The following is a 24,199-nucleotide window of genomic DNA, read 5'->3' as shown; positions in this document are numbered from 1 at the left end:
GGGTCAACTAGAGTAACACATTGGATACATCGGGCTGACAATGTTAAACCAAGCACTTTGCAGGACACAACCCATAATTATTTGTGTGGATTAATTTATGATATTTTTTTATGGACTATATGATGTAGTACTGAAACCTACAAGATGTAAGGAGGTGCAAAAATACTAATTCGATGATGGGAACAAGACTGGGACGTGAAAAATTTGATGTGAGGCAAAACGGAGCTTACTAGGGCACTGATGCCTAGGCACCAAACTTGGCGCCTAAGCATAGGCATCCAGTAAGACTAGCACCTAAGCGCCAGAATCCGACGCTTAGGTGCCATAGTTAAAAGATGTGGGTAAAATTGTCCCCAACAGTTTTAACCCATATATTTTCAATAATACCCCCTAATCTCATCCCTAAAGGTTAGAACTTCAAATTTTGGCCTGAGAGAAGAAGCTTTGGAAAGGAATTAAGTGATAAGTTGATTTTCCTTCTTAGAATGGAGAGTAAAAGTAACAGTGGTGTGAATGAGAAGAGGTTTGTGCACAAGGAGCCCAACCTCACTTCAATGACTTTCTAGCACTGAGTTTAGACCAGATCACTGATAAATTAATGAAGATTAAAGAGGGGTTAGCAATTCTGCACAATAAGTTGAGCGACATGTATCACTACTACAAGCATTTGGAGTGGCCGATGAAACTCCAATTCAAACACTTGGTTTGTTATCAAGACTATTAGGTAAGTATTTATCACGATAACAAGTGAATCATTGAGAAAACTGCTGCAAAATTTCCTCATGCTCCTTTCAAACACCTGTATGATCAAAACTTTCTATCAATCAAAAAGTGCAAGATAATGGTGCCAACAATTACTAATCATTAAAAGTATTAAAAGTGTTAGATTTTTGTGATTGGAATTATTGTGTCGACTTTAGTAGTGGGTGTGTTCGGTACTACGATTTAATATTTGTATTAGTATTGGTTTGATCTCTTGTATTGCTTTATTGTGTCTGTTGTATTAAAACGTGTTTTTTATTAGTGAAAATGTGTTAAGTTTGTGAAAATTTGGAATTTTAGAATGTTGGAATGAATGGAAGTTTGGAAGTTATGATTATGCAAATGAAAGTTTTGACTTTTATGATGTAGTTCCTTGATATAGGCTTGATTTGTGTTAGTTGCTTTGGATGTATGCTAAACTCATAAACTGCATTTTCTATTAATTTTATCATTTACTCTTATTCCAGTTTATATCATATTACATGTGTGTTAGAGTAGTCTCTTATTTTACAATTTTTATGTTATGCATGTTTATTTTAAGTTTACTACTACTCAGCACCTATTATTACTACTTACACCTGTACTGCTTCCATATTTAATACTTTGTTATATTAAATTTTGTTAAATTTTTCTCTCTTCATACTTGTTAAGACTTTAATGTTTTACACTAGTTAAAACTCAAGATTGGGGAAGGGAGAAAAACTTCTTAAAACTAAACTTTACTTGTCTACAAGAATATGCTTTTATTATTCAGAGTAAGAAAAATTGTATTTTTGAAACACTAAGGATTTTAGATCTACACTTTAAAAAAAATTAAAAACTATAAAAAAATCATTAATGTACTAATACATATTATTAAGTAAAGAAATGTGAGAAGTTTTTAACTTTAGGAAGAGGATAGCGAAGTTCAAAATCATTAAAGGTTATCCAGGTATAGTAATTCTCACATAAAAAAAATAAAAGAAAGGATTTAACATGATCTTGAAAGAAAAACAAAAGCAAAATCAAAAGAAAATGAAGTGCAAAAATGAAAAACGTGTGGGGAGAAGCTTGAGGAGATGCCTAAGTAAATTGACTTCACTTGAATTATCCTAAAAAAAAAAAACTTATTTACACTTCTAAACTTATTCTTAATTTTAAAGTATTAGTCACTTTACTAGTAGAGTTCCAATGTAAATCTTTTCTTTCTATTCTTGTAAAATTCCTTAGTGTGACATATTACAATTATTTTTAAAATGAATAGAAAATTAGAATTCTTAACATAATTACTGAATATTCTTAAATTTTAGTTTTAACCTGAGTTATTGAATTTTTTTTAAAAGCTTCACTTTCACATTTATGAGACAAAACTATAAGATTCTTTAAGTAAAACTCACTGCCATAAGTTATTGGTTTATATATTACAAGGTTTACTTGAAGACAAGTAACATTTAAGTTTGGTGAATTGATATGACTTAAATTACATATTTTTATATATTTCATGCTCATTTTTAAGGATATTACACTTTAATGAATGATATTTTGTGTGTTTTTTATTTCAGGTACAAGAAAAGGAGTTTATGAGAAAAAGAAGTAAAAATGGAGCATAAGGAGCATAAATGGAGTAAAGAGGGGTAAAATGAAGCCAACGAAAAAAAATATGACCTGGCGCCTAGGAGCTAAAGAGTCTGGAATGTTGGCGCCTAAGTGCGACGGTTGGGTGCTTAGGTGCCAGAGATGGTTATGCCAAGATAGATTAAATTTGCATGAGTTTCAAAAATGTGCCTTAAGTGACTGTTGCTTATTTTCATAGCTCTCTATATAAAAGCATTTCTACACATCCAAAGGTAGGAAAAAAGAATGTTAGACCACCATTAGGGGTGGGCGGCCACCATAGTGAGAGTGTGGTGATTGTGAGTGTTTGTAGAGTCTTGTGGAGTCAAGTTTAGTTATAAAACTTTAGAGGATTGCTTGGGGAAGAGTTTGAGATAAGTATTTGTACTTTAGTTTAAGATTTGTCTTGTAAACTTGTTTTTTATATATATAATGTTTTGTTTTGTTATCTCTATGATATTTGGGTAGTTTTTTTTTCTCCTTGCAATAAGAAGTAATCTTGTGTGGGGTTAGAATATTTTGAAAATTTCTTTTATTCCAACAATTTGTGATGGTACTTTCATAAGTTCTTCATTTACTTTGCAAACTGTCCATTTGTGACGTTAAAATCCATTGCAAAACATAATGACCCGGGAGGGCTATGATTTTACCAACTAGTGAGTAACACATAACCCTTGGATGGAGGGGATGCCACGTCTAATAGGGAGTACAAATAGATAGGGAGATAAGTTTTGATGGGTGTAGAATCAATGATTCTAGAGTGACAAACTAGAACCATTATCAATTTGATCTTAGTTGAGAACCTGAGTCCCTTGTAGGTCCTATAGAGAGGACACAGTGGGTAATCTGGAAGTGAGAGGCTAGAATCTACTCACCACTACTATACAATCATGAACATAACTTTAGATTAGCCAATGTTATTTATGTGCTCGGGAGAGGATAAAGAATAGGTATGCTCCTATTTGTCACAATACCTCAATTTCATCTTCAACCATTTGATTCCTACACTGATTACAATTTCTTTGCAAGAGGAAATACATTTTATTATAATTGTACTCCTTCACACATTTGTAGTTTAGAAACTTTGCATTTACTTTTAGCTTTAATTTAGACATAGCTTACTTTAGTATATACCCTGTTATAAATAGTGCAACATTATTTTCCTACAAATTTAGTTTATAGTTTGGGTAGAAATAATTCTTAGTTAGCTTATAAATTTCATTTTTCTTTGTGGGTTCGATGCTGAGGTTTTTAAAGAAAACTCTATAATACTTAAAATAATATGTATACTTGCGTAGTACCCTTAGTGTGTAAGTCATTAATCAATTATATATCACATTTTCTTGCACACTAGCCACTGAATATAAATTGGGTCAAGTTTTTGGAAATCTTTCAGAATTTAAATAATTATGTAGTTGTGGATCGGGTCAGGCTGCTTAATAGTTTCCTCATCATTGATGGTCATCAGAACGTTAACATGAGACGTGTTGAATGGTGTGTACTTTTTCCTAATTCAATGCTCACATCGCTGACCTAAAGTTTGAGGAAGGAGGTCTCTATTCCTCTGTTGTTTGGACTTTCTCCATTGTGAAGATTAATTATTGTCTCTGGCATTTCTTTTGCACTTTCCCTCAAACTGCTCAAACTACTCCTTATGTGTGTTGATGGCCTCGTCCAAAGTGATTTGGGCCTCATCACGGCGGACAAGGTCAGCATAAGAACAAACTGTCTCCCACATTACTGATGAGTGGAAGTGTCCGAAGAGGAGCCCCCAAGGATGAATCCTCTTGATAACTCTGGATCCACTCCTAGAATCTGATCGACTTCAGCAGAAATCCCGTAAAAGTAGTCCTTAAGCAATTCTCCTTCACTTTGATGAATTCCTGAGGTGGGATGAATTCTTAATGATCCGTTGATTTACCATGAACTGCTCAGTGAATAGTCTGATAAGCTCGTTAAAGGTGTTTACAGTGCCCCTAACAAAGAGTAGAACCAGGTTAGAGCTTGTTCTTTAAGAGTAGTCGGGAACACTTGACACAGAAGCATCAGAAGCGTGTTGAATGTGCATGATGGTTTGATAATGATCAACATGCTCATAAGGATCAGTTATCCCTTCATATGTGTTGATGTTTGGAAGCTTGAAGGATGGGGTGTTGGAGGACCGCATCTGCTAAGAGGGAGGATTAATGGATGTTACAGTGAGTGAGGAGCAGACCCTTTTTCTTTAAGGGAAATCTTCCCTAGCGAGGCATCATAGTTTGTTAATAATGACATCATCTGGAATGGTAGTAAGACATGGAGGTGTCAGGTGAGCTACACAAAATGGATAAGTGGAACTTTTGGTATCTAGAGCTCAGTGTCACGACCTAGCATAAGAAGTGTTCCTTCTTAGGGAGGGGGCAGAACTAGTTCCTTTGAGTAGTGCATTTCCCATAGGTCGTTGAGTTAATGGTAAATGAACTTCATTCAACGGTGTGGGTAGCGGCTGTTGAGCCCTGTGTAGGAGCTGTAGGATCTCTAGTTGAGACTCCTCCATTTTGTGCATTTTGTCTTCTATAAATGGACTTGAAATGCCTTCATTGGCGGGATAACATCTTTCAGAGCTGGAAGATGAAGAAGCATGCCGCTCTTAGCTTCGTAACTGCTCCCTGGAATGATGGATATTGGAGTTGGATGCTCTATTGTTACGCATATTATGTCCAGTGGCCAAGTAGTAAGTCGTGTAAGTACTTCAGTGGTGAGATTGAAGTGTTCCCATAGACGGCGACAAATTGATGTGTGCGAGAAAATTTGTGGTTATAGAGTAATGTATTATTGTCTGAGCATTGCACGAGAATTCAACACATATTCAGGTAAAAGAAAACAACCATTATTGACTCTAGAAGTTCTTATGCGGAGAACCTATAAGGGGAAAACCCCACACGGTCTGACCCAATTGTAAAAATTTACTATAAGTTGATGATTACAGAGACTTCTTGCGCCAAAGACGGGAAAGTGTTACTTGGTTTTCCAAGTTACAATGTAGACTGGTGGCCTTCGGTCGGTGGTGGTCGATGGTGATTGGTGGTCATCAACGACGGCCAGCGAGGGTCGACGAAGGTTGGTGGTGGTTGATGACGACAATATTGCTTAAACACAGTCGATGGTTGTCAATGGCAGTCGACGGTGATCGACGACAATTGACAGTGATCGATGACGGTCGGTAGTGTTAACGACGGTCTGCAGTGATTGACGATGGTCAATAGTGGTCGACGACGATCGACAATGGTCACTGTGATAGGGGTGTTGTTGGACTTCAGCTCATTTTCAAAGCTTTAAGTTTTCTCTCAAACCTCAACCCTCCTTCCTCATGAGAGGGGGGGGGGGGGGGGCTCTATTTATAGTGTTTTGGGTGCAATGAATGTAGAAAAACAGACCACTTTGATCGTACGGTCAGGAGAGCTTCCTTCGATCAGACGGCGTTTGGTGGGTATTTGAGTGTCTTAACGATGTTGGAATTAAGCAATCTAAAGCTCGTTGGATTCATCTTGTCGAGACGCTCGATTCAGTTATAGGCTTTCTAGATTCGACATTCATTTAACATTCTAAATATGTCCGGAAAACTTCCTAGAGTGGTTTAATGACTTGATCCGAGCTTGATTTGACTCGGATTGGACTAATTTTGATAACATTGGGTTCCTCTTATCGAGTTAGTCAGTTTGATTATAAATTTGCTGAAATCACATTTCTTGACGAGTTTTTATCAAGATTTGGAAAATTCTTGCTCAAAAGATAGCATCGAGATTTCTGTCAGATGATGAAAATTTGTTGGTGGCGTACCAAAACTCGTACTTTAGATATGTCATTGAATATATTTAATATTGGAATAACCTAATTGATAAAATTTTATAGCAATAGCTTGTTTACATCTTGGTATAACTTCAATTTTTTAAATTTAGATGCTACGATAGTTTTATTTGTGGCCAAAATATTATTGAAATTAAGTTTATGTTGATTTGAATCATTGCTCAATTTTCAGTTCACACTCTCCTATTAGATTTTGTGAATGCGTTGTGCTAGCCATGACCTGCGATTGACATACGTGATCTAAATTAAAAAATTTAAACTGCAACATTGATTTCAATTTAATGAGAAAAGTTTCATCATTATTATTATTTTTAGATAAGTATAATATAATAATAATAATTAGTTGGTATTATATCATATTTACTTCAATGTAAATTTAATGATTAACAGATTAGCATGACTTAAAATTTCTCCTCAATTGAGCCCCAAAACAAAATATCTTCTTTGATACTCGGGAAAAAATTGTAATGATCTCAAGCATATTAAATTCATTCCAAAGTGTTTTTTGGCTTACTTTTAATACCTGAAACGCTATGCATGAAACAGATTCCAACAATGGTAGAATTCATGCTTGAATTTTGAGCAAGATAAGTTTAAATTCAATTTGAATCTTATTTAATCATTGTTAAAATCAAGCTCAAATCAACCTTCAAGCCATGCCCGAACAAGTTTGGAGCATGAACCAAAATTTGCATCTTTATGCCAAAAATCAGTTTCTGTGGACCAAAATATGCAACAAGTAGCCCTTGTGGGCCTGATAAGCTCATATACTCAGGAGTTACAACCACCATGCTGCTAAGGTGACTCACTGATTTCATTCATTGATATGCTAGCTTTCTTGTATTATTTGTCGAGATAACTTGCCGTATTAACCCAACAGATTGACCTGTCAAATTCACTTAGCAGACTGATCAATCAAATCCATCCATTAAATTCTCCTTATTAATGATCCTCAGAATTAACTGAATGCAAAAGTCAAGGCCAACAACAATTATGGATATATGTCACATTCTTTATTATGTGTCACCTAACTTTCACACAATCTTTTCATCGAGATGTTGTGAGAAGATTTTAGATACTGCAACTCATATTTTAATATTTTCCTTAACATGTATAATAGAGGGAAGAGAGATCAAAAAAGGGAGACTCTTCCAGACTTTTTCTAGAGATCTCAGACTATAACTCTCTCGAGATCCCTCTTGCTCTTTTTTTTTTTTTATTTCTTGCTCGTTAGATAATCTTCTCTGCTATGTCGAAGGAGAAACATCCAAAAAGCATGTAACTCAGGCATGTAAAATACATACATTCTCTTCTTTCTCCAGTACACATATTGCTCTTGAATTGTGTGAACCCTAAAAAAGATAAGAGACCCAACATACTAAGAGGATGCAATAACCTTAATATGATTCAAAATTTATTGGAACCAATATGAATTGTAATATGCTTTAAATAAGTACTCCATGTTAAAACCATGATATTTTGAACCTTGAAAAATTTTTGGGCTTATTTTTCCAAATAACAAACACAAGAAATATTTTTCTAATTTTTATTATCTCAAAGCATATCAAATTTATCCTCCAAAACACATTCTTTTAATGATGAATATTTTAAAAATTATCATCACAGCCTTAATTTTAATGCAATCTCTCGCAAATTTATGCGTCGCCGAAAAAACATAAAGATCTTAACTTACCTTGAAAATTAAAAATAATGAACCCTATCCGACAATCAACTGCGGACTGCCCTCCGCAACCTTAGGACTGCTTATTTGCTCGCCAAGCTAATTCATTCTCAAGCTGACCGTCTAGCCAAGCACGTATCTAGGGTTTATCTCACGCTTACGGAGTAGAATGAAGTTCAACTGCAATGATTTCATCCCTAACCTCCGCGACAAAATATAAAGCAACCATACCATTTTGTTGCATCCACCATTTGTCTGAAAGTTTAGGTCTCATTTTCTTGAATTTATTTTTCTTATCATTTTCGGTATCTTTAATGTCATCTGCATCTTGCATTTTGGAGCACTGATTGTTCATATTTAGTTTTTTCTTGCTTTTGTTGTTTCTTCAATTGCACTTTCTCAGGTTCTCATCAAGAAATTTACTTGGGAAAGAAAAAGACAACGTCCGTGATGAGATTCACTTGATTACTTTCTTTATGACTATTGTAAATAAAGTTTAAAACATTTATTAATCGATGAGCTTGCATTCTAGGCCTTGAACTTGCGGGATGTATTGATTTCAAAATACAAACTAGAATTTTTTTTTTTTTTGGATGGCTTCTTTCATGAAACTTGAAATCTAAAGATGCTTTTCACCAAAGAGTTGACTTAATGTGGTTTTTTTGTGCTTAAAGGAAATAACCCACCTTCTTAAACTGCTTGTTCTCAGTAAGAGAGCTAGTTATTATTGTTGGAAAATTCTTTGGACTTTCTTAGATGTTTATCATAAGTTTTCAGCTTTTTGTCCGAATGAAGTTATCTGCCATACTAACTCTAAGAAACTTATATGTCTTCGTCAATCTTGCATGCAACTTATTTTGATTTTGTTGCACTTTTTCTTAGTTCATTTGCATGTGTTATTGGTTGACATTGGAAAATTAATTGCCTTTCATTATGAAATTTTTGAACTTGTAGCATCTGCTCATTCTATATTTTTGGGAGTGATAGGGATAAATGTTATGTTTTAGATCATATCTATTTTGTATGCTTGATCTGCTTTACCAAAAATATGTTATCTCACACACTCTTAGAAGTCTTATCATGTTCTCAAAAACATAGTTTTATTGTACTTGTGCTTGCTTTCCTTTTCTATTCTGAGGATTTGTTGCTTTATAGAGTTTTTCAAGCCTCCAAAATTTTGTTTTGGTATTTTTACAATGTGTTTTCATTGATATGCTTTACAATTACCGGCAACTTATTATCATAGAGAGTGTTCATTGTAAATTGGGAGAATTGATAGAGATCATTTGATAAGGCACATGTGCATCGTGTATGGTGTTATTTAATGTTATTTTGGTTTAATTAGTTGATTTAATTAGGAAATGTTGAGCTTATAGCTTTTTAAACTATTTTTAAACTTTTTTAATGTATTTTCTTTAAATTGTCATGATTTATTATTAATATGCAATCAATAAACTTTTGTCATCCGACATGAATCTCGAGATATTTTTTAAACAAAAAATATATCAGATTCAAATTAAGGATCATCCAAGGCTCTAATTTTAGCGTGTTTACAATCAAACTGACCGTCTGAACAAGACGAATCCGATGATACCAAAATTAGTTCTATCTAAGTTCTATCAAGTCTAAATCAAGCCATTAAAGTCTATTTGTAGACTTCAGATTATATTAATTGAATGAAAAATCAAACTTCAAATTTGACATATTTATAGTAAAATAGAGTGTCTCGATGAGAGGATTCCAACGAGCCTATGCTCAGTTCTCAAATTATAAAAAAATTTCACATGATAAAGAGGGATCAATATGAGCCGTCCAATCAGGTGTTTGGGGAAGCTATTCGTCAAAAGAGTAAATTGTCTTTTCCAGGGGCTATAAATAGACCCCATCTTCTTACTTTAAAGGGGAGAAGAGTCAAATTCTATTGCTCTTGACTGAAGACTTACCAATAACTACCGACATCTGTTGTTGCCGACCATTGCTCACCGTCAACCACCGCTCGCCGGCCTCCTTTGGCCACCGTCTTCCCCTTTGCTCATCGTCATCGGTAAACTTTGCTTACTAATAATGTATCTCAAATGCAGTATAATGACGTATCTCGAATATAGCATAATGATATATCTCAAATAAGGTGTAGCGAATAACGTCGTATTGAAGTCCCAACGATAACTTTCAGCTTCCGTAGCTGCCAACCTCAGTCGACTACTGTCCATCGGTCGTAATTGACCACCGCCCATCTGCCAACGTTGACCATCGTCAACTACCCCTACTCGCCGCTGTCAACGAACTTTGCTTACTAACGTCATATGTCAGATACAATGTAATGATGTATCTTGAATACTATGTAATGACTATATTAAATGTTATATAACGTGTATCTTAAATATAGTGTAACAAGTAATTTCACATTTAAGTTCTAACAATAATTCCGGCCTTCATAGTCGCTAAATATTGTCGACCACCACCCATCATCCTTGTTTGCCGTCGTTGACAAACTCCGTTTTCTAACGATGTATCCTGAATACTGTACGAAGATGTATCTTGAATGCGGTGTAACGATATATCCTAATATGGCGTAACAATATATCTTGAATATGGTGTAATGAATAACGTCGTATTGAATATTTGAAAATAACTCCCGACGACCGCTACTTATAATTGTTTTAGAAGGAATGCAATATTTGTTTCTAACATTGATTTTCTTCATTATACTAAGTGTTAGCTACAACGTCAAATATCCGAGAGAAGAGTTGCAGTATCTACGACCTATGTGACCATTTATTATTTATATAGTTAATTTCTACTGCAGCTATTCATTACAACCTATGTGATCAATTATGACATATATGGTTAACTGCTACTGCAGCCATCGACTGCCAAAATTTATGATAAACTGCTGCTGCAGCTACCTGACGCTATTGCAACCATCAACTAAGGTCTATATGGTCAACTATAACCTCATACTACAACTTCCAACTATGTGCACGTTCAAAATCAACAAAAAGAAAAGAAAATGTGAGCTATCAACATTTCTAACCACAAAACTATTATGTATGACTTTTTGTGCACAAGTATGAGCAATTATACCTATTTGAATGAAGTCAGGAAAGAAAGGTCCTTCGAGTTTGGCAATCGTTCGCTCGAAGTGTTGACTTTCTTTGCTTATTGAAGCGATGTGATGATAGTTTGGTTCACTCTGGATAATAAGGCCCTTGACTTCAAACATCCACGGTTCCACATAATGGTTGCAGGAAGGGTGTCGTGAGTTCAACATAAGCAATGTCCCGATGTTCAATAAGGCTGCCAGCCCCAAGAATAAGGTCGTCTTTTTCATCCCTAATAACAATGTCGATGTTGCCCTTTGAACCGTGGATGTTTGAAGTCAACTACGATCTATACGGTCAATTGCTACTTGATGAATGAAAAAGTTAACCAGAATTTAGGATTATTTTTATACATTTCTATTAATGATATTGTACTTTAAGAAAAGTACTTTTATGTTTATCTTACACGTACAATAGATAATTGAAGCAGGGAAACCAAGAGAGGAGTTGGAGTTGGATTGTGCAAAGTGGCACTGGCGCCTAGGCGCCGGAACCTTGGGCGCCTAGGTGCCACCTTTGCCTTACCAACCCGAGCGGCTGGCGCTTAGGTGCCAACCATTGGGCGTTTAGGCGCCGATCCCTTAGGCTCTTAGGTGCCTATTCATTCCACATCAAACAAAGAGCCCAGCACCTAGGCGCTAAACCCCTGGGCACTTAGGCGCCAACAACTAATTTGGGCAGTTGCTGCAGTTCATATCACCAGATGTGGGGGATCGTGTGCTGAAGGAAGGGAGTCGTGGATGCTAAGTATTGGAGCCTATAAATAGTCATGTATTGCATGACAAAAGGGGATTATTGTTGGTTAGTTACTTGGAGTTTTTCTTCCTTTGAAGAGCCATTGTTCTTCTTCTAAATGTTGAGGGAGTGGTGTTCTTCTTGCCAGAAGTTAAGGAATCAGGAGTACTGATTAGAATCATCTTTGGTCATTATAAAGAAGAAATAGCTAAATATTTCTATGTACTTTTTTTTGTATTTTTGTTGTAACTAAGTATTACTAGATTTCTCTTTTGTTCAATGCAAATGTTTGGTGATCTAAGCATGCTTCTTGGGTAAATCTTTTAACTCTTTCTTGTGATGATTAGGTATGATGAATGGAATGTGAAGTGCTATGTAATTTCTTTATTTTCCAAAGGTAATGATTAACCTTAAGCATTTAATTTACTTTTCATTCTGACCAAGTAATTTGTTAAAACTTGTTATGAATCCTAAGTATTGGGAGAGTCTATGGTAGAATCAATTAGTTTAATCACATTAAGCTATGAAGTATATGTAATCACATTAAGCTATGAAGTATATGTTGATATGCCTTGTAGGGCGATGCAAATGTTAGGAAAATATGCTTTGAATGGATAACTATGAGATTTAAGGAATTAAAGTCATTTTTATCTAAGCTTCTTTATGCACTCAAGAGAGGGTAAAGAAAATTGTTGCTTCTATTTGTCACTAGTCTTTTAGTACTTCCAACTTTACATTCCACGTAATTTACTTAACTCATTACAAGGAAGAGCTTCTTAAGTATTTTATATCCTTCAATCCAAATTGCTCAATCCAAATCTTCAATCCAAATTGCTAAAAGTAGGATTACTTGTGTAGGATTTAAATGTGTTGTTTGTTTTAACACAGTAGGTTAGCTTTTCAGACTTTAATATTTTCAACTTTTCAAGCTAAGACTTAAAACAAGTTAGAATTTTTCCTTTTTTGAATTACCAAGTTCCCTATAGGATCTACATTCCAGACTCTAAAATATGATAATACGGATATGACACGTGCATTTGTGGGAGCCTATTTTGTGTTGTAGCACCAGGAAGCAGTATCACTACTATAACTACCTGCTACGACTTATGTGACCAACTATAGTCTATATGATCAACTTCTATTACAACTTTCAAATACAACCTCTTTGGCCAAATGACATATTGCAATAACCAGTTATGACCTCTATGATCAACTGACACGATTGCAACCATTAACTACAATCTATGTGGTCAATTGTTACAATAGTTTACAACTACGACCTATGTAACCTACTAATGCTATTACAATCATCAACTACAGTCTTTGTGTCAATTAACTCTATTGTAGCCACCAATTATGACCTGTATGGCCAATTGCTACAATAGCTTCTAATTATGAAATTTGTGGCCAACTGACGCTAAAATAATCACCAATTATGGTTTCTATGACCAACTAATGTTATTGTAACAACCAACTATGGCGTATGTGGTCAACTACTACAACTTTCAACTATGGACTATGTGGGTTGACGCTGGTACTACAACTTTCAATTACGGCCCATTTGACCAATTAATGTTATTGTAGTTATCAATTATAATATATGTGGTCAATTATTATTACAACTTCTAATTACAACTCGCATGACCAACTACTATTATAATTTCTAACTACGGTCTATTTAACCAACTATTGTCATTATATTTAAAAACTACATATGTTTTAGCCCAATTATGATTATTATTATTGAATTATTATTGTACATCAATGATTATCAACTTTTCCATCTTGTTTGATTTAAGAGAAGAAACCTATGTATTTACAATTAAATTGTGAATTGTTTTCACTGGGCTAGGCATATGATTTCTTTTCTTTTTACGGTATTTTCTCATAAAAATTGTTGGTGTCTTTTACTATTTTTTTTATTATCTGTATGTGTGTTGGATCTTTGTGTAATACTAAGATGTTAAATTATCATTTTATAATTGTGAATTTTCCGTCACGCAATAATTATACTAAGAATTGTATTTATAATTATGGCAAGCGCATTTTATTCTCTATAAAAGGGCTTATTTTTTTCATCAGAGTTTATTTGATCTGGCTCAACTTCTCACTCCTTTCATAAGAACAACTGCCCCCTACCCACCCCCCCTCTCCCTCATATCCTCCAGTATCTCCGCTATCGCTAGTTGCCTCTCTATTTATGTCTCCACTCCCTGACTACCCTTAACACCATCTCTCTTTAATTCTCTCCATCTCCCATAATTCTCTCTCTAAATATGTTCCCCTTCTTTTGATCTATCTTTCTCAACCTTTGCCCCTATCTCAGTTTCCTCTAATATTTTTCCCACCAAATACCATTCAAATATCAAAAGAAAAAAAAAATCTACAGGTTCCTGTCTTCCATAAAGTGGAAAAACTGTCTGGCAAGCCAAAACCTGAATCAATACCGCCGTTACCAAAGTAGTTTGTTTCTCATAGAACTAACCTGCTCTTTCAAAACCATCATGAATGGCCAATCATGGCTGCCTTTAATTTCCTGTTATGTTTGTTTGATTATATTGACAGAAAAAATGAATGTCAGTTAGACTTCATTAAACCAATCCGAAATAAATTAAGGCTAAAACTGATGAAGATTTCAATAATGCATTGACTGTTTTAATATACCAGTTCTGTATCACTTTTAGTGTACTCTGTAATTGTGTAATAATATTTGTAATTTTGATTTTAACTTTTATTGCTTCAGGACATCAATGTCATGCCCATCCTTCAGTTCATCTCAAACACTTCAATAAAACAGCTAAAATTAGGATTATTTTCTGTAATGAATTCATCTTTAGGGTCTGCTACCTCTTGTTCTCACCCAAAAGGCCACTCTCGTTGGTCTCTGCAGCTTCGAATCAACAAGCCATCATCTAAGATCAACTATTCGCCTTTAATGAAAGATTCATCTTTTCAAAAGTTGAAAAAATTGAATGACTCCAGTGAGAAAAGCCTAGAATATATTTCACAGATAGATGATTGTAGTAATTCTATTCGTTCTAAAATCTCGGTGGGAGTGAGTGATAAAGAGAGAGAAAGAAGGGGAAAAATTGGATTAGCGAATAGGGGTAGAACTCCATGGAACAAAGGAAGAAAGCACAATGAAGGTATAGCTGTTGAACTTATTGCATTTCTAGCAAGCAACCAATGTGATATTTTTCTCTCACAAGCTGGCATGTTTTTCAAAATTCAGAGACTCGAATGATTATTAAGAAGAGGACTATCGAGGCATTAAAAGACCCAAAGGTGATGCCAAGTAAATCAGTTTAATTCTTAGAGGCATTTACATACATACCACGCAATATTTATAGATCTAATACATAAACTTTGTTTTTACATTTATGCCCCCCAAGTCTTTCATATCACATCAAAAATACTACCCTTTTAACTTTTAAGAGGTGAAATACAAAATACACCTTTTCATGCTTAGGTGGTAAGGTGGTATGGATGTAAAAATTGAAGTTTAGGTGTTTGATATTTAATACATAGGAATCAAGTGTTATAAGCTTTCATAATTTTTCCTACACATAGGTGTTCCTGATGCAACTTTTCCAATTGCAGTATTTATCAGTTCTTTTTTGACAGATTTGCAAGTTTTTATCCTTCTATGTCAGGTTAGGAAAAAGATGGCTGATAGGCCTCATTCTCATAGGTATGCTGTTCTTTGCAGTTTGCATCCATGAAATTTATTTTTTAGCAGAAACTGATGTAACGCATTACACTTTATCTTCTGTACTGTTAAGTAATTGAAATCAAATATTTCAGTGATCAGAGCAAAGCAAGGATAAGTTCAAGTTTGAAAAGGTTTTGGTATGAGTCGTTGAAACATAAAAGGTTGCAAGATAAACTCTATTTTTCGTGGGCGAGATACATTGCAGAAGCAGCGAAACAAGGCAGCAATGACGAAAGAGAACTGGATTGGGATAGTTACCAGAAAATAAAGGCTGATATAAATTTCCGGTATATTCAGGAGAGAGAAGAGAAAGCGAAAGAAACGCAAACTGCAAAATTATTTGCAGAAAAGGTTTCAATGTACAGGGCTGCAAAACATGCTCAGAAAAGGAGAAGGAAGGAAGAACTGGCCAAAACACAGTCTTCGTTGCGTCAAAACTTGTTAAACAAGAACAAGAAGAAGAATGATTATGCGAGAGATTTAAAGCTTGTGGAGAGACTGACTAAGGTAAAATTACTTATTTAATTTCATAAAATTTTTAAGTCTTGTATCTTTTCTTGCTCCCCTATTTTTATTCTTTTGTTCATACATGTGCCCTATGACTAGGGGCTTGTTTGAGGTCACTTTTCTTTTTATTTTTTTTTTATATTTTTTGTTTTTGCTAAAATGTTTGTTTGGTGCATCCTTTTTTCAAAAATAAATTAACTAATTTTTAAAAACACTCAAAACATGTAAGAGGTTTTTTTAGTGGTTTTAACTAAATATGTTATAACATATCAAACTTCTTTTATTTCAAGTGAAAAACATTAAAAAAATTTCTCTTTGTGATAGTTCTCTCACTGTTTTTCTTCAGTCCACTATTGTATATCCATTTGGCTACTAATTATTTTTTTTTAAAAATTATTTTGAAAAGTTGCTTTTGATAGTCAATTATGTTAAAATATGATAATCATAAAAAAGTTTATTTCAATTTTTTTGCAAAATAATAATATTTATATTACTTACTTTTTTGTGTCAGAAATTCTCTGGGGCAAAGTGATAATTTAACATCTTAACGTTGTATAATGATCCAACACACACACAAATAATTTGAGAGTAGGAGGAGAAATTAAAATTTTTTACGTGAAAAAACCTTAAAAAGGGAGAAACCCACGGGGCTTAACTTAGTCAGTGCAATCTATTATGTTATTATAAGTACATAGATTACTTCTCTTGAATTAGAGAAGATAGAATTACAAAATTGATAATAACAAATGTATTATTATAGTTCAACAATTATAGTCGTAATTGGACAACATAGTTTTTGGCTGTAATAACAATAACTGACCACAAAGGCCGTAGTTAGAAACGATACATGTAGTAGTCGGGCAAAAATGTTGTAGCTAGTGATTGCAATAGCGTCAGTCAGCCACATAGGTCGTAATGAGATGTAGTTGTAATTGGCAATTGTTGGTAGCTTCAAGAGCATTAATTGGTCATAGAGGCCATAATGAAAATTTGCAATTGTAATTGACCACATTGACCGTAGCTAGTAGTTGAGAGAGCGTCAGTCGGTTATAGAGGCCGCAGTGGGAAGTAGTAGTAATTGATCACATATCTCTTAGTTGTTAGCTGCAAGAGCATCAGTCGGTCGCAGAAGTAGTAGTGAGAAGTTGCAGTATTAACTGCTCATATAATTCGTTGTTGGTAGCTGCAAGAGCGTCAGTTGGCAGCATAAGCCGTAGTGGGAAACTGTAGTAGTAACTGACCACTTAGGTCATAGCTGGTAACTGTAAGAGCGTCAATTAGCCACATATATCGTATTTGGAAGCTGTAGTAGGAGTTAGTCACATAGATTGTAATTGGTGGCTCACGTAGTTGGCAACTACAATATCGTCAATTGGCCATAGATGTCATAGGTGGTAGATATAGTAGCAATAAACCACAGAGATTGTTATTGATCATATAAGTCGTAGTTGGTAGTTACAATAGCGTTAATTGGCCATAAATGTTGTATTTGATAGGTGTTGTAGTAGTTAACCATATAGGTTGTAGTTGGTAACAAGCCGAAGTAATACGTAAGTGTGGTAACAGTCAGTCATATAGACCGTAGCTAGTCACGCAGGTCATAGTTGATAGCTACAATAACATCAATTAATCACAAAGGCTTTAACTGATAGCTACAGTATTAATTAATCACATAGGTCGTTGTTTGTCACATAGGTTGTAGTTAATAGCTGTAATAGCATGAATTTGCCACAAAAGTTGTAGTTGATATTTGTAGTAGCAGTTAACCATATAGGTCGTAAATAGTAACATATGCCATAGTGGGTAGCTGCAATAGCAATTTGCTACATATGTTGTGGTCACATAGGCTGTAATTGGTAGTTGCAGCGGTTGGTGGCCACAACTATTTTCTCGGGTTTACTATTTTACTAGGAGATATCATTTGTTAGTATACGACGTAAGGAAAACTTAAAAGAGTCTAGAGTAAATCCAATATTCTAAATATGACGGTTGTAAGCAGATGCCACTGCAAGTTATCGATGGATCTTTAATACGGTGATGTTCGTTACACTGTATTCAAGATACATTGTTACGCCATGTTTGTGATACGTTGTTAGCAAAAAAAGTTTACCTACAATGGTGAGCATAGGAGGTCGGTGGTGGTCGACGACATCCGACGTACAGTGGTTGACGGTTATGAGGCCGAAAGTTATTGTCAGATCTTAAGTCTAATAATCCAGTAAAAACACTAGAACCATTCTCCTTCCCCTCCCCCCAAGTGAAGAGAGGGGGTCTATTTATAATTCTCGGGAGAGTAACATTTTAGTTATTTAACAAATAACTCTCGTAATTATCTGATCGAATGACCAACATTGATCCCCTTGATCATAAGATTTTTTTTATTATTTGAGGGCCTTAATGACCTCGAAATTGAGTTATCTTGGTTTCGTTGAAATGCTTGATTTGACTATAAATAGATCAAATTTAAAGTTCATTTGACCATTCAATTAATGATTTGAAGCTTCTAAATGAGTTTGAATAACTTGATTTGTACTTCATTGGATTTGAATTAGACCAATTTTGATATCATTGAGTTCGTCTTGATCAGTTGGTTTGTTTGACTATAAATTTATTGAAATTGGGCTCTTGGATGATTTTTAATTTGAATCTGGAATGTTTAATGTTTAAATAGTCTTGAGATTCGTGTAAGATAAAAATTTGTTGAGGACACATCACTCATAAAACATGCAAAAAAAATTATTTTTCTCATGGCTTAGGTGGAGTTCTGAATTGAACCGTAATATTAAATTTGGAGGAAATGAGGAAATACATCTTACTTTTGGTATTCCTTGCTTCAAATATTGATAACAAAGTCCCTTTTCTTAATTCCAGCAATTTAGATAACTAATGCTATTTCATTGGAATATATATTATTTTTGCTTTGACATTCTTAGCTAAACTAATGCTATTTCATTGGAATATATATTATTTTTTGCTTTGACATTCTTAGCTACTTAAATTTTCCCAAGTTGTCATCTTTACATTAACCATATTCTTGGCTGAAGATCCAATACGGCAAGAGGATATTGAAGATTTCTGGTAGCAGTCAAAGAGAGAGCTTATTTGGTGCCCAGCCATCGGTAGAGAAGTTGGACTTGAAACTCATTAAGGAAGAGAAAATACAACGAAGTGTTTCGCTTGCAGATCAACTCCAGACACTGAAGGACAAAAAGGTTGAGTTTTGTGCACGGCTCTTATGAAGGACTTTACTTTTTTAATATATGAGTTTAGGCCAATAAATTTATATTTCTGTAGAATGCACTTTTTTTATCATGTTAGCCAACTTTCCTTGCCATTACTATTCCAAGCCTGTTGTAGCTGGTAGTATAGTCGATGAAAAAAAAAAAAAAAAATTGTTTAAGCTTTGGGAAATTTACATGCATATCACACTATTTTTATATATTTATATATCTAACACCCAAAGTTTAATATTTATATTTTTAAGACTTTGGTGTTAAAATATGTCTATGACAAGCTATATTTCATTTTTACTAATATCAAAGATTTGTGATATGTATGTAAAAATGGATGTTTAGGTTTTAGATATGTAAATATGGAAAAAGTGTGTTAATACTAGTAGTTTTTTTATTTGATCTAATGCTTGCATATTTTTTGTAATATCTTGTGGCCAAATAACATTATTGTATCTTTCTAAGCGTCGTTTTTTAAGATTTAAAGAGAATGCTAATTAGTTGTGGATCAGTTGTCACGCATTCCTCAACGAAAATGTGTGCTTTAAAATTCTTATTGTTTTCTTCTCTAAAATGCAATATCATGTAGTTATTTTATAAATTTGATAAAATTTTAGCTATATTTATTACGATATTTTTTAAATATTAAATATGAATGAGTAGACGTATGACTGGAAAATTTAGCTATCTTCAATCTTTCAAGAAAATAACTTTTATGTTTTAATCACACGACGTTTAAATATAATATTTTAACTATTTTTTCATTACAGCCATAATTCAATACTAACTAGTGAATGTTTTGAGTGAAAGTTTTTGTGAATGTTTTGAGTGAAAGTTTTTGGCGATCAAAATGTTATATTTAAAATTTTGGATGGGTTAAAAGGTTATATTTAAAGTTTCGGTCATATATTGAATATTTTTGGTGATTGTTCTGTAAAAACTCCTATTACATCTGAACGCAAGTTATTAATTTAGTAACTGAAATTATTATTTTTTCATTTTTATTTAATTATTTAAAATTTAAATTAAATAATTTAGAAGTTAAGAGCAAGTTAAACATCGTGGGTGATACATTTTTTTACCCATCTGGTCATTTTTAACTCTTGGTTAAAAAATCTTCAAATAATTTTTGATACATGATAAACTCTTTCTAATTTTTCTTTGAGGCTGGTTTAATCATTATTAAATGAGGTTGAGGTTCAAGGAATTGTTTATCATGGGTTAAAAATGATTTAAAGAGTGTAATTATTGGTTAAAGGTCATTTCAATACTCATTGTATACTAAAAATGTGGTAGCACTGATCTTGAGAAGATCTAACGGTCCAAACAAGAAGAGTACAATGAATGAAGGCCCACTAAAAGAAGACCATAAGGCTCACTTATCAGACTGAGTGCAATCTTTTGAGGCAAAGCGAGCAAGCCAACGTTGATTGAGTCACAAAGACAACTGAATGATAGAATTTGTGTTGTTTGGTCAGAAACCAGACAAAGAGGCATCCATGTCAACAATCATGAAGCATTCAACTCGAGGGAAGATCTAGCCCCTCATGATCTCCAATCTAACTGGGGACATCCAAAAGCTCCACCATCTATTATCAATGGTCGACAACTAGACTGAATTAGCCAATCAAATCAGTTCTAATAATTTAAAGCCAATCAAGTTCAGTCAATTGGTAACACTGACTAAATCTAGCCAATCAGGTCGGCCCTGTCGAGTCGAAGCCAAACAAGCTAAATAGACCAAGTCAAAGAACAAATGGGCAATAGACTCATACTTATAAAGTACCATCAATGTATTGTACTCTCTCCCCTATAATAGAGAGATGATTTCTGTCGGCACTATTTTTGGTTAAAGAGTTGTTAAGTTGTCAGCTGCTAGGATGGCTACCCTAACTCCCGTTTTAATTTAATTTATATATATAATTTGGAAAAAAAAATAGTATTTTGGATATTTGAAGATACAAGATCAGACCGATCTCATATCCTTAGTAGTTTAAATAAACGAGTCTAATACCGCAAGTAGTGCACCTATCCCAAGAAATAGATAAATTACTTGCTGGTGAATGCTCGATTAAATGAACTAAAGATTGTATGACATCCGTTTAGATCTGCGAAAACCATTTTATTTATAAGCCGATAATTTCCCTTATTTAATACGAAGAATTAAATAGGGTTTATATTAAGTTTGGTTTGTAAATGCTTTCTATAAGGGCAAGCCCCTATAGTTAATTACATCTTAGATAACCGGAGTCACCTAAGAAAACTCTCGATAAAAAAACAGGGAATAGTATCTTCAAGGAATTCAAAAGGGTAGGACTTTTTAACGAGATCAGACAAAGAGGTGTGAAAGGGAAATGACTCAAGTTTGGAACATTTTATTTTAGAATCCAAGGGGGAAGAACTAGGGGATTTCATAGATTCAGAGGAGAACCTCAGTGACTTCTCAGTCTATCCTATTGTTTGGCTTCAATTTTGGAGATTAGAATTATTTATTGTTTCATTCTGTCAGTTTTATTAATTAGGGCTTATATTCGTGTGAAACAATTACACAAATTGCCTTGAAGATGTGAGGATTTAGGTTGTGATAGACGACAATCTTGAAATCCTAAAGCAAGTTAGAGCTTAAATTGTATAGCAGAGCTATACAAAGACCTAAAGAAAAGGTTGAGGATTTATGTTGCATATGGTTTGTTGTTTAATTCTAAGGAAAGATATGCTGTTGTAGATCCTCTTCAGTTTAAGATGACCATGCTGCCCACAATATTAGCTCTAAGCTCCTCGTCATGACGAGTTTAAGTTTCTAATGTGTCCAATTATGATGTCAAATCAAATGTCCCTAAGGTTATGGTTTATTAGAGCGACACCAGTTAAGATCCTACAATTCCCTCGTTCTGGTACCATTATTTTCTATCGGATTCACTTAATCTAAATGAATTTACTAAACTCAACTTAATGAGTTCCATACTCTCATTTAAATTGTGGAAAATCTCGTTAGCAACCGTAGGTTACCTTCAGCATACCTTGGTTACCTTCTCCGAGGGATTCCAGATCATCCGATAGAGACGTCTTAATTTAGTTGCAATTGTTGTTTTGTGATATTTGTGATTAGATTTTGTGTTATCTTATATTTTGAATGTGGTGGCAGTGAATTTTTAGCTTGGTTGATTTCAGTTTTGGTTTTAGTTTCAATTTTGTGGATATCCTAAAGGTTTTAGTTTTCATGCAGGGTGACATCGTTGTTTAACATGTAAGTTTGCAAAAATAAAAGTACAATGCAGGAAAGTTTGAGAAAAGAAAACACTGTAAACAATAAATGCATGCCCGGTGAGTTTTCTCGTTTCTCCACCTGAAATTTCAGTACTTGCAAAGCATATATATGCATAATTTTGTAGGAATTAAAGCATGCTTATAGAAAAAGTATGAAGTACAAGCTTAAAGTGTACCAACCAAATCCTATGTCATATCTTGGTGTATTTAAATTTTAAGGATGATTCCATTAAGCAAATTATAATAAGCTTACGTGTCCTTCAAGATTTCCAAAAAAATATGAATAAGTCTCGGGTAATACCATAGACATTTCATGGTCCTTGGAATTATCTTGAGTTCATTATGGTTTTATCATATTTTTTATTTTTATCATATTATTATGGTTTTATCATATTTTTTATATAGTTCATCCAATTAATACCCTTATGCTTAATGAATTTAATGCTTTGATTATCTCTTAAGTGGGGTAGTTATCACTTGATGTCTCACTTATGAGTTATATGGGTAAAGACCCTTGGGGGCTTCTTGACTTAATTAAAGATTTGGTTAATTTGATTTCAAAGAATGGGCTTGTATTGTTTTGAAAAGTTTTAAATTAATTATAAGTTATTTTATAAGTTATTTTTTAATTATAAGTTATTTTTTAAACCTCATTAGACAAAATTTGGATTAAGCCTAGTTCACTACTAAGCCCTTAAAATTTAATGGGTAGATTTGTAATTTTAAGAAAAAAGGTTCAATATTTATATTCTTAATCCTTATCCTGAATTATAAATCATCTCAAAACCATTAGTTGGGGGTTTAAAATCCCTGAGTTATGATCTTCTACATTCAAACCCCTCACCGTAATATCTCCTTATTTAAATATTCATTTAAATTTGATTAATTTTGAAAAATTACACATTTATCCTTAATAAGATCAAAATGAGAAAGATCAAAATGAGATTGGTTAATGAGATTGGTTACTACCACTTATCCATTTTATGTTTCAATCATCAAGACATGTCAATTAAGATTGTTTTTTGCCTATTTAGCCCTTTGGTTAATCCTTAAATTCCAAAAGTACACTTTTGCCCCTAGGGACTTAGTACCCTATAATTCATTAAATTAGACACAAATGACTTAAAAGTTTTATGTTACCTCACTAATGGGTTAATTAAAACATCAGAGGAGCAAATATGATTTTTCTGAATTTATTTAATTTTTATAATTATTTTTAATGCAAAAAACAAAGATTTTCAATGAAAATTGAATAACTCAACTAAAATAAAACATCTATCCTTAATAAAATTATTGGACATTTAGCTAGGTTAGATGACCACTTTACTAGGTCAGATGACCACTTTAACTAATTTTCATGATTTTTAGAAATTTAATTTAATTATTAAAATTATTTGTTAGTTTTGAGTATTAATTAAATATAAAATAATATTTAAATGGAAAATTAAGTTTTATATTTTTATTAAATCTCTATAAGTCCATGGGCCCAAAGAAAAAAAATTCATATTTTTTTTATTTATATTTTAATTATTAGAATATTTTAGTGAAAAATTAGAGAAAATTTGTTTTTAAGCCTTTTAAAATCAATATCTTAACTTAGACAATAAATAAAATTATTTTAATTGGTTCTAGATGATCAGAAAGCAAAATGTGATATTTTAGTGTGTTTTTATAATTTTGTGTTTTTTATGATTTTTAATTAATTTTAATGCTTAAAATATATTAAAAAATGAAGTATTTATTTTAATTCCGATTTTATTTTTCA

At 33.4% G+C, this 24,199-nt stretch overlaps 1 protein-coding gene across 4 annotated transcripts; it reads left to right on the top strand.

The window, feature by feature from the left end:
* Window positions 1-7,895: 7,895 nt before the first annotated feature.
* On the top strand, window positions 7,896-19,312 carry LOC110037899. 4 transcript variants are annotated; one of them, XM_020742636.1, is made up of 7 exons: window positions 8,092-8,149; window positions 12,066-12,115; window positions 14,462-14,864; window positions 14,951-15,003; window positions 15,372-15,409; window positions 15,523-15,937; window positions 18,982-19,310. In XM_020742636.1, exons 3-7 carry the CDS (start codon window positions 14,474-14,476, stop codon window positions 19,174-19,176), a joined length of 1,092 nt encoding a protein of 363 aa, XP_020598295.1. In that variant the 5' UTR covers window positions 8,092-8,149; window positions 12,066-12,115; window positions 14,462-14,473; the 3' UTR covers window positions 19,177-19,310. The 4 variants fall into 4 exon arrangements, with proteins under 4 accessions (XP_020598296.1, XP_020598294.1, XP_020598295.1 ...); XM_020742637.1 differs by lacking the exon at window positions 12,066-12,115 and having other exon boundaries at window positions 7,896-8,149; window positions 14,556-14,864; XM_020742635.1 differs by lacking the exon at window positions 12,066-12,115 and having other exon boundaries at window positions 8,066-8,149.
* Window positions 19,313-24,199: the final 4,887 nt, after the last annotated feature.

The sequence above is a fragment of the Phalaenopsis equestris genome, unplaced genomic scaffold, assembly GCF_001263595.1.
Source record: "Phalaenopsis equestris unplaced genomic scaffold, ASM126359v1 Scaffold226799, whole genome shotgun sequence".
Lineage (NCBI taxonomy): Eukaryota > Viridiplantae > Streptophyta > Magnoliopsida > Asparagales > Orchidaceae > Phalaenopsis > Phalaenopsis equestris.
Note: the sequence above shows the minus strand (reverse complement) of the source record. Positions and strands in the feature narration are given on the sequence as shown.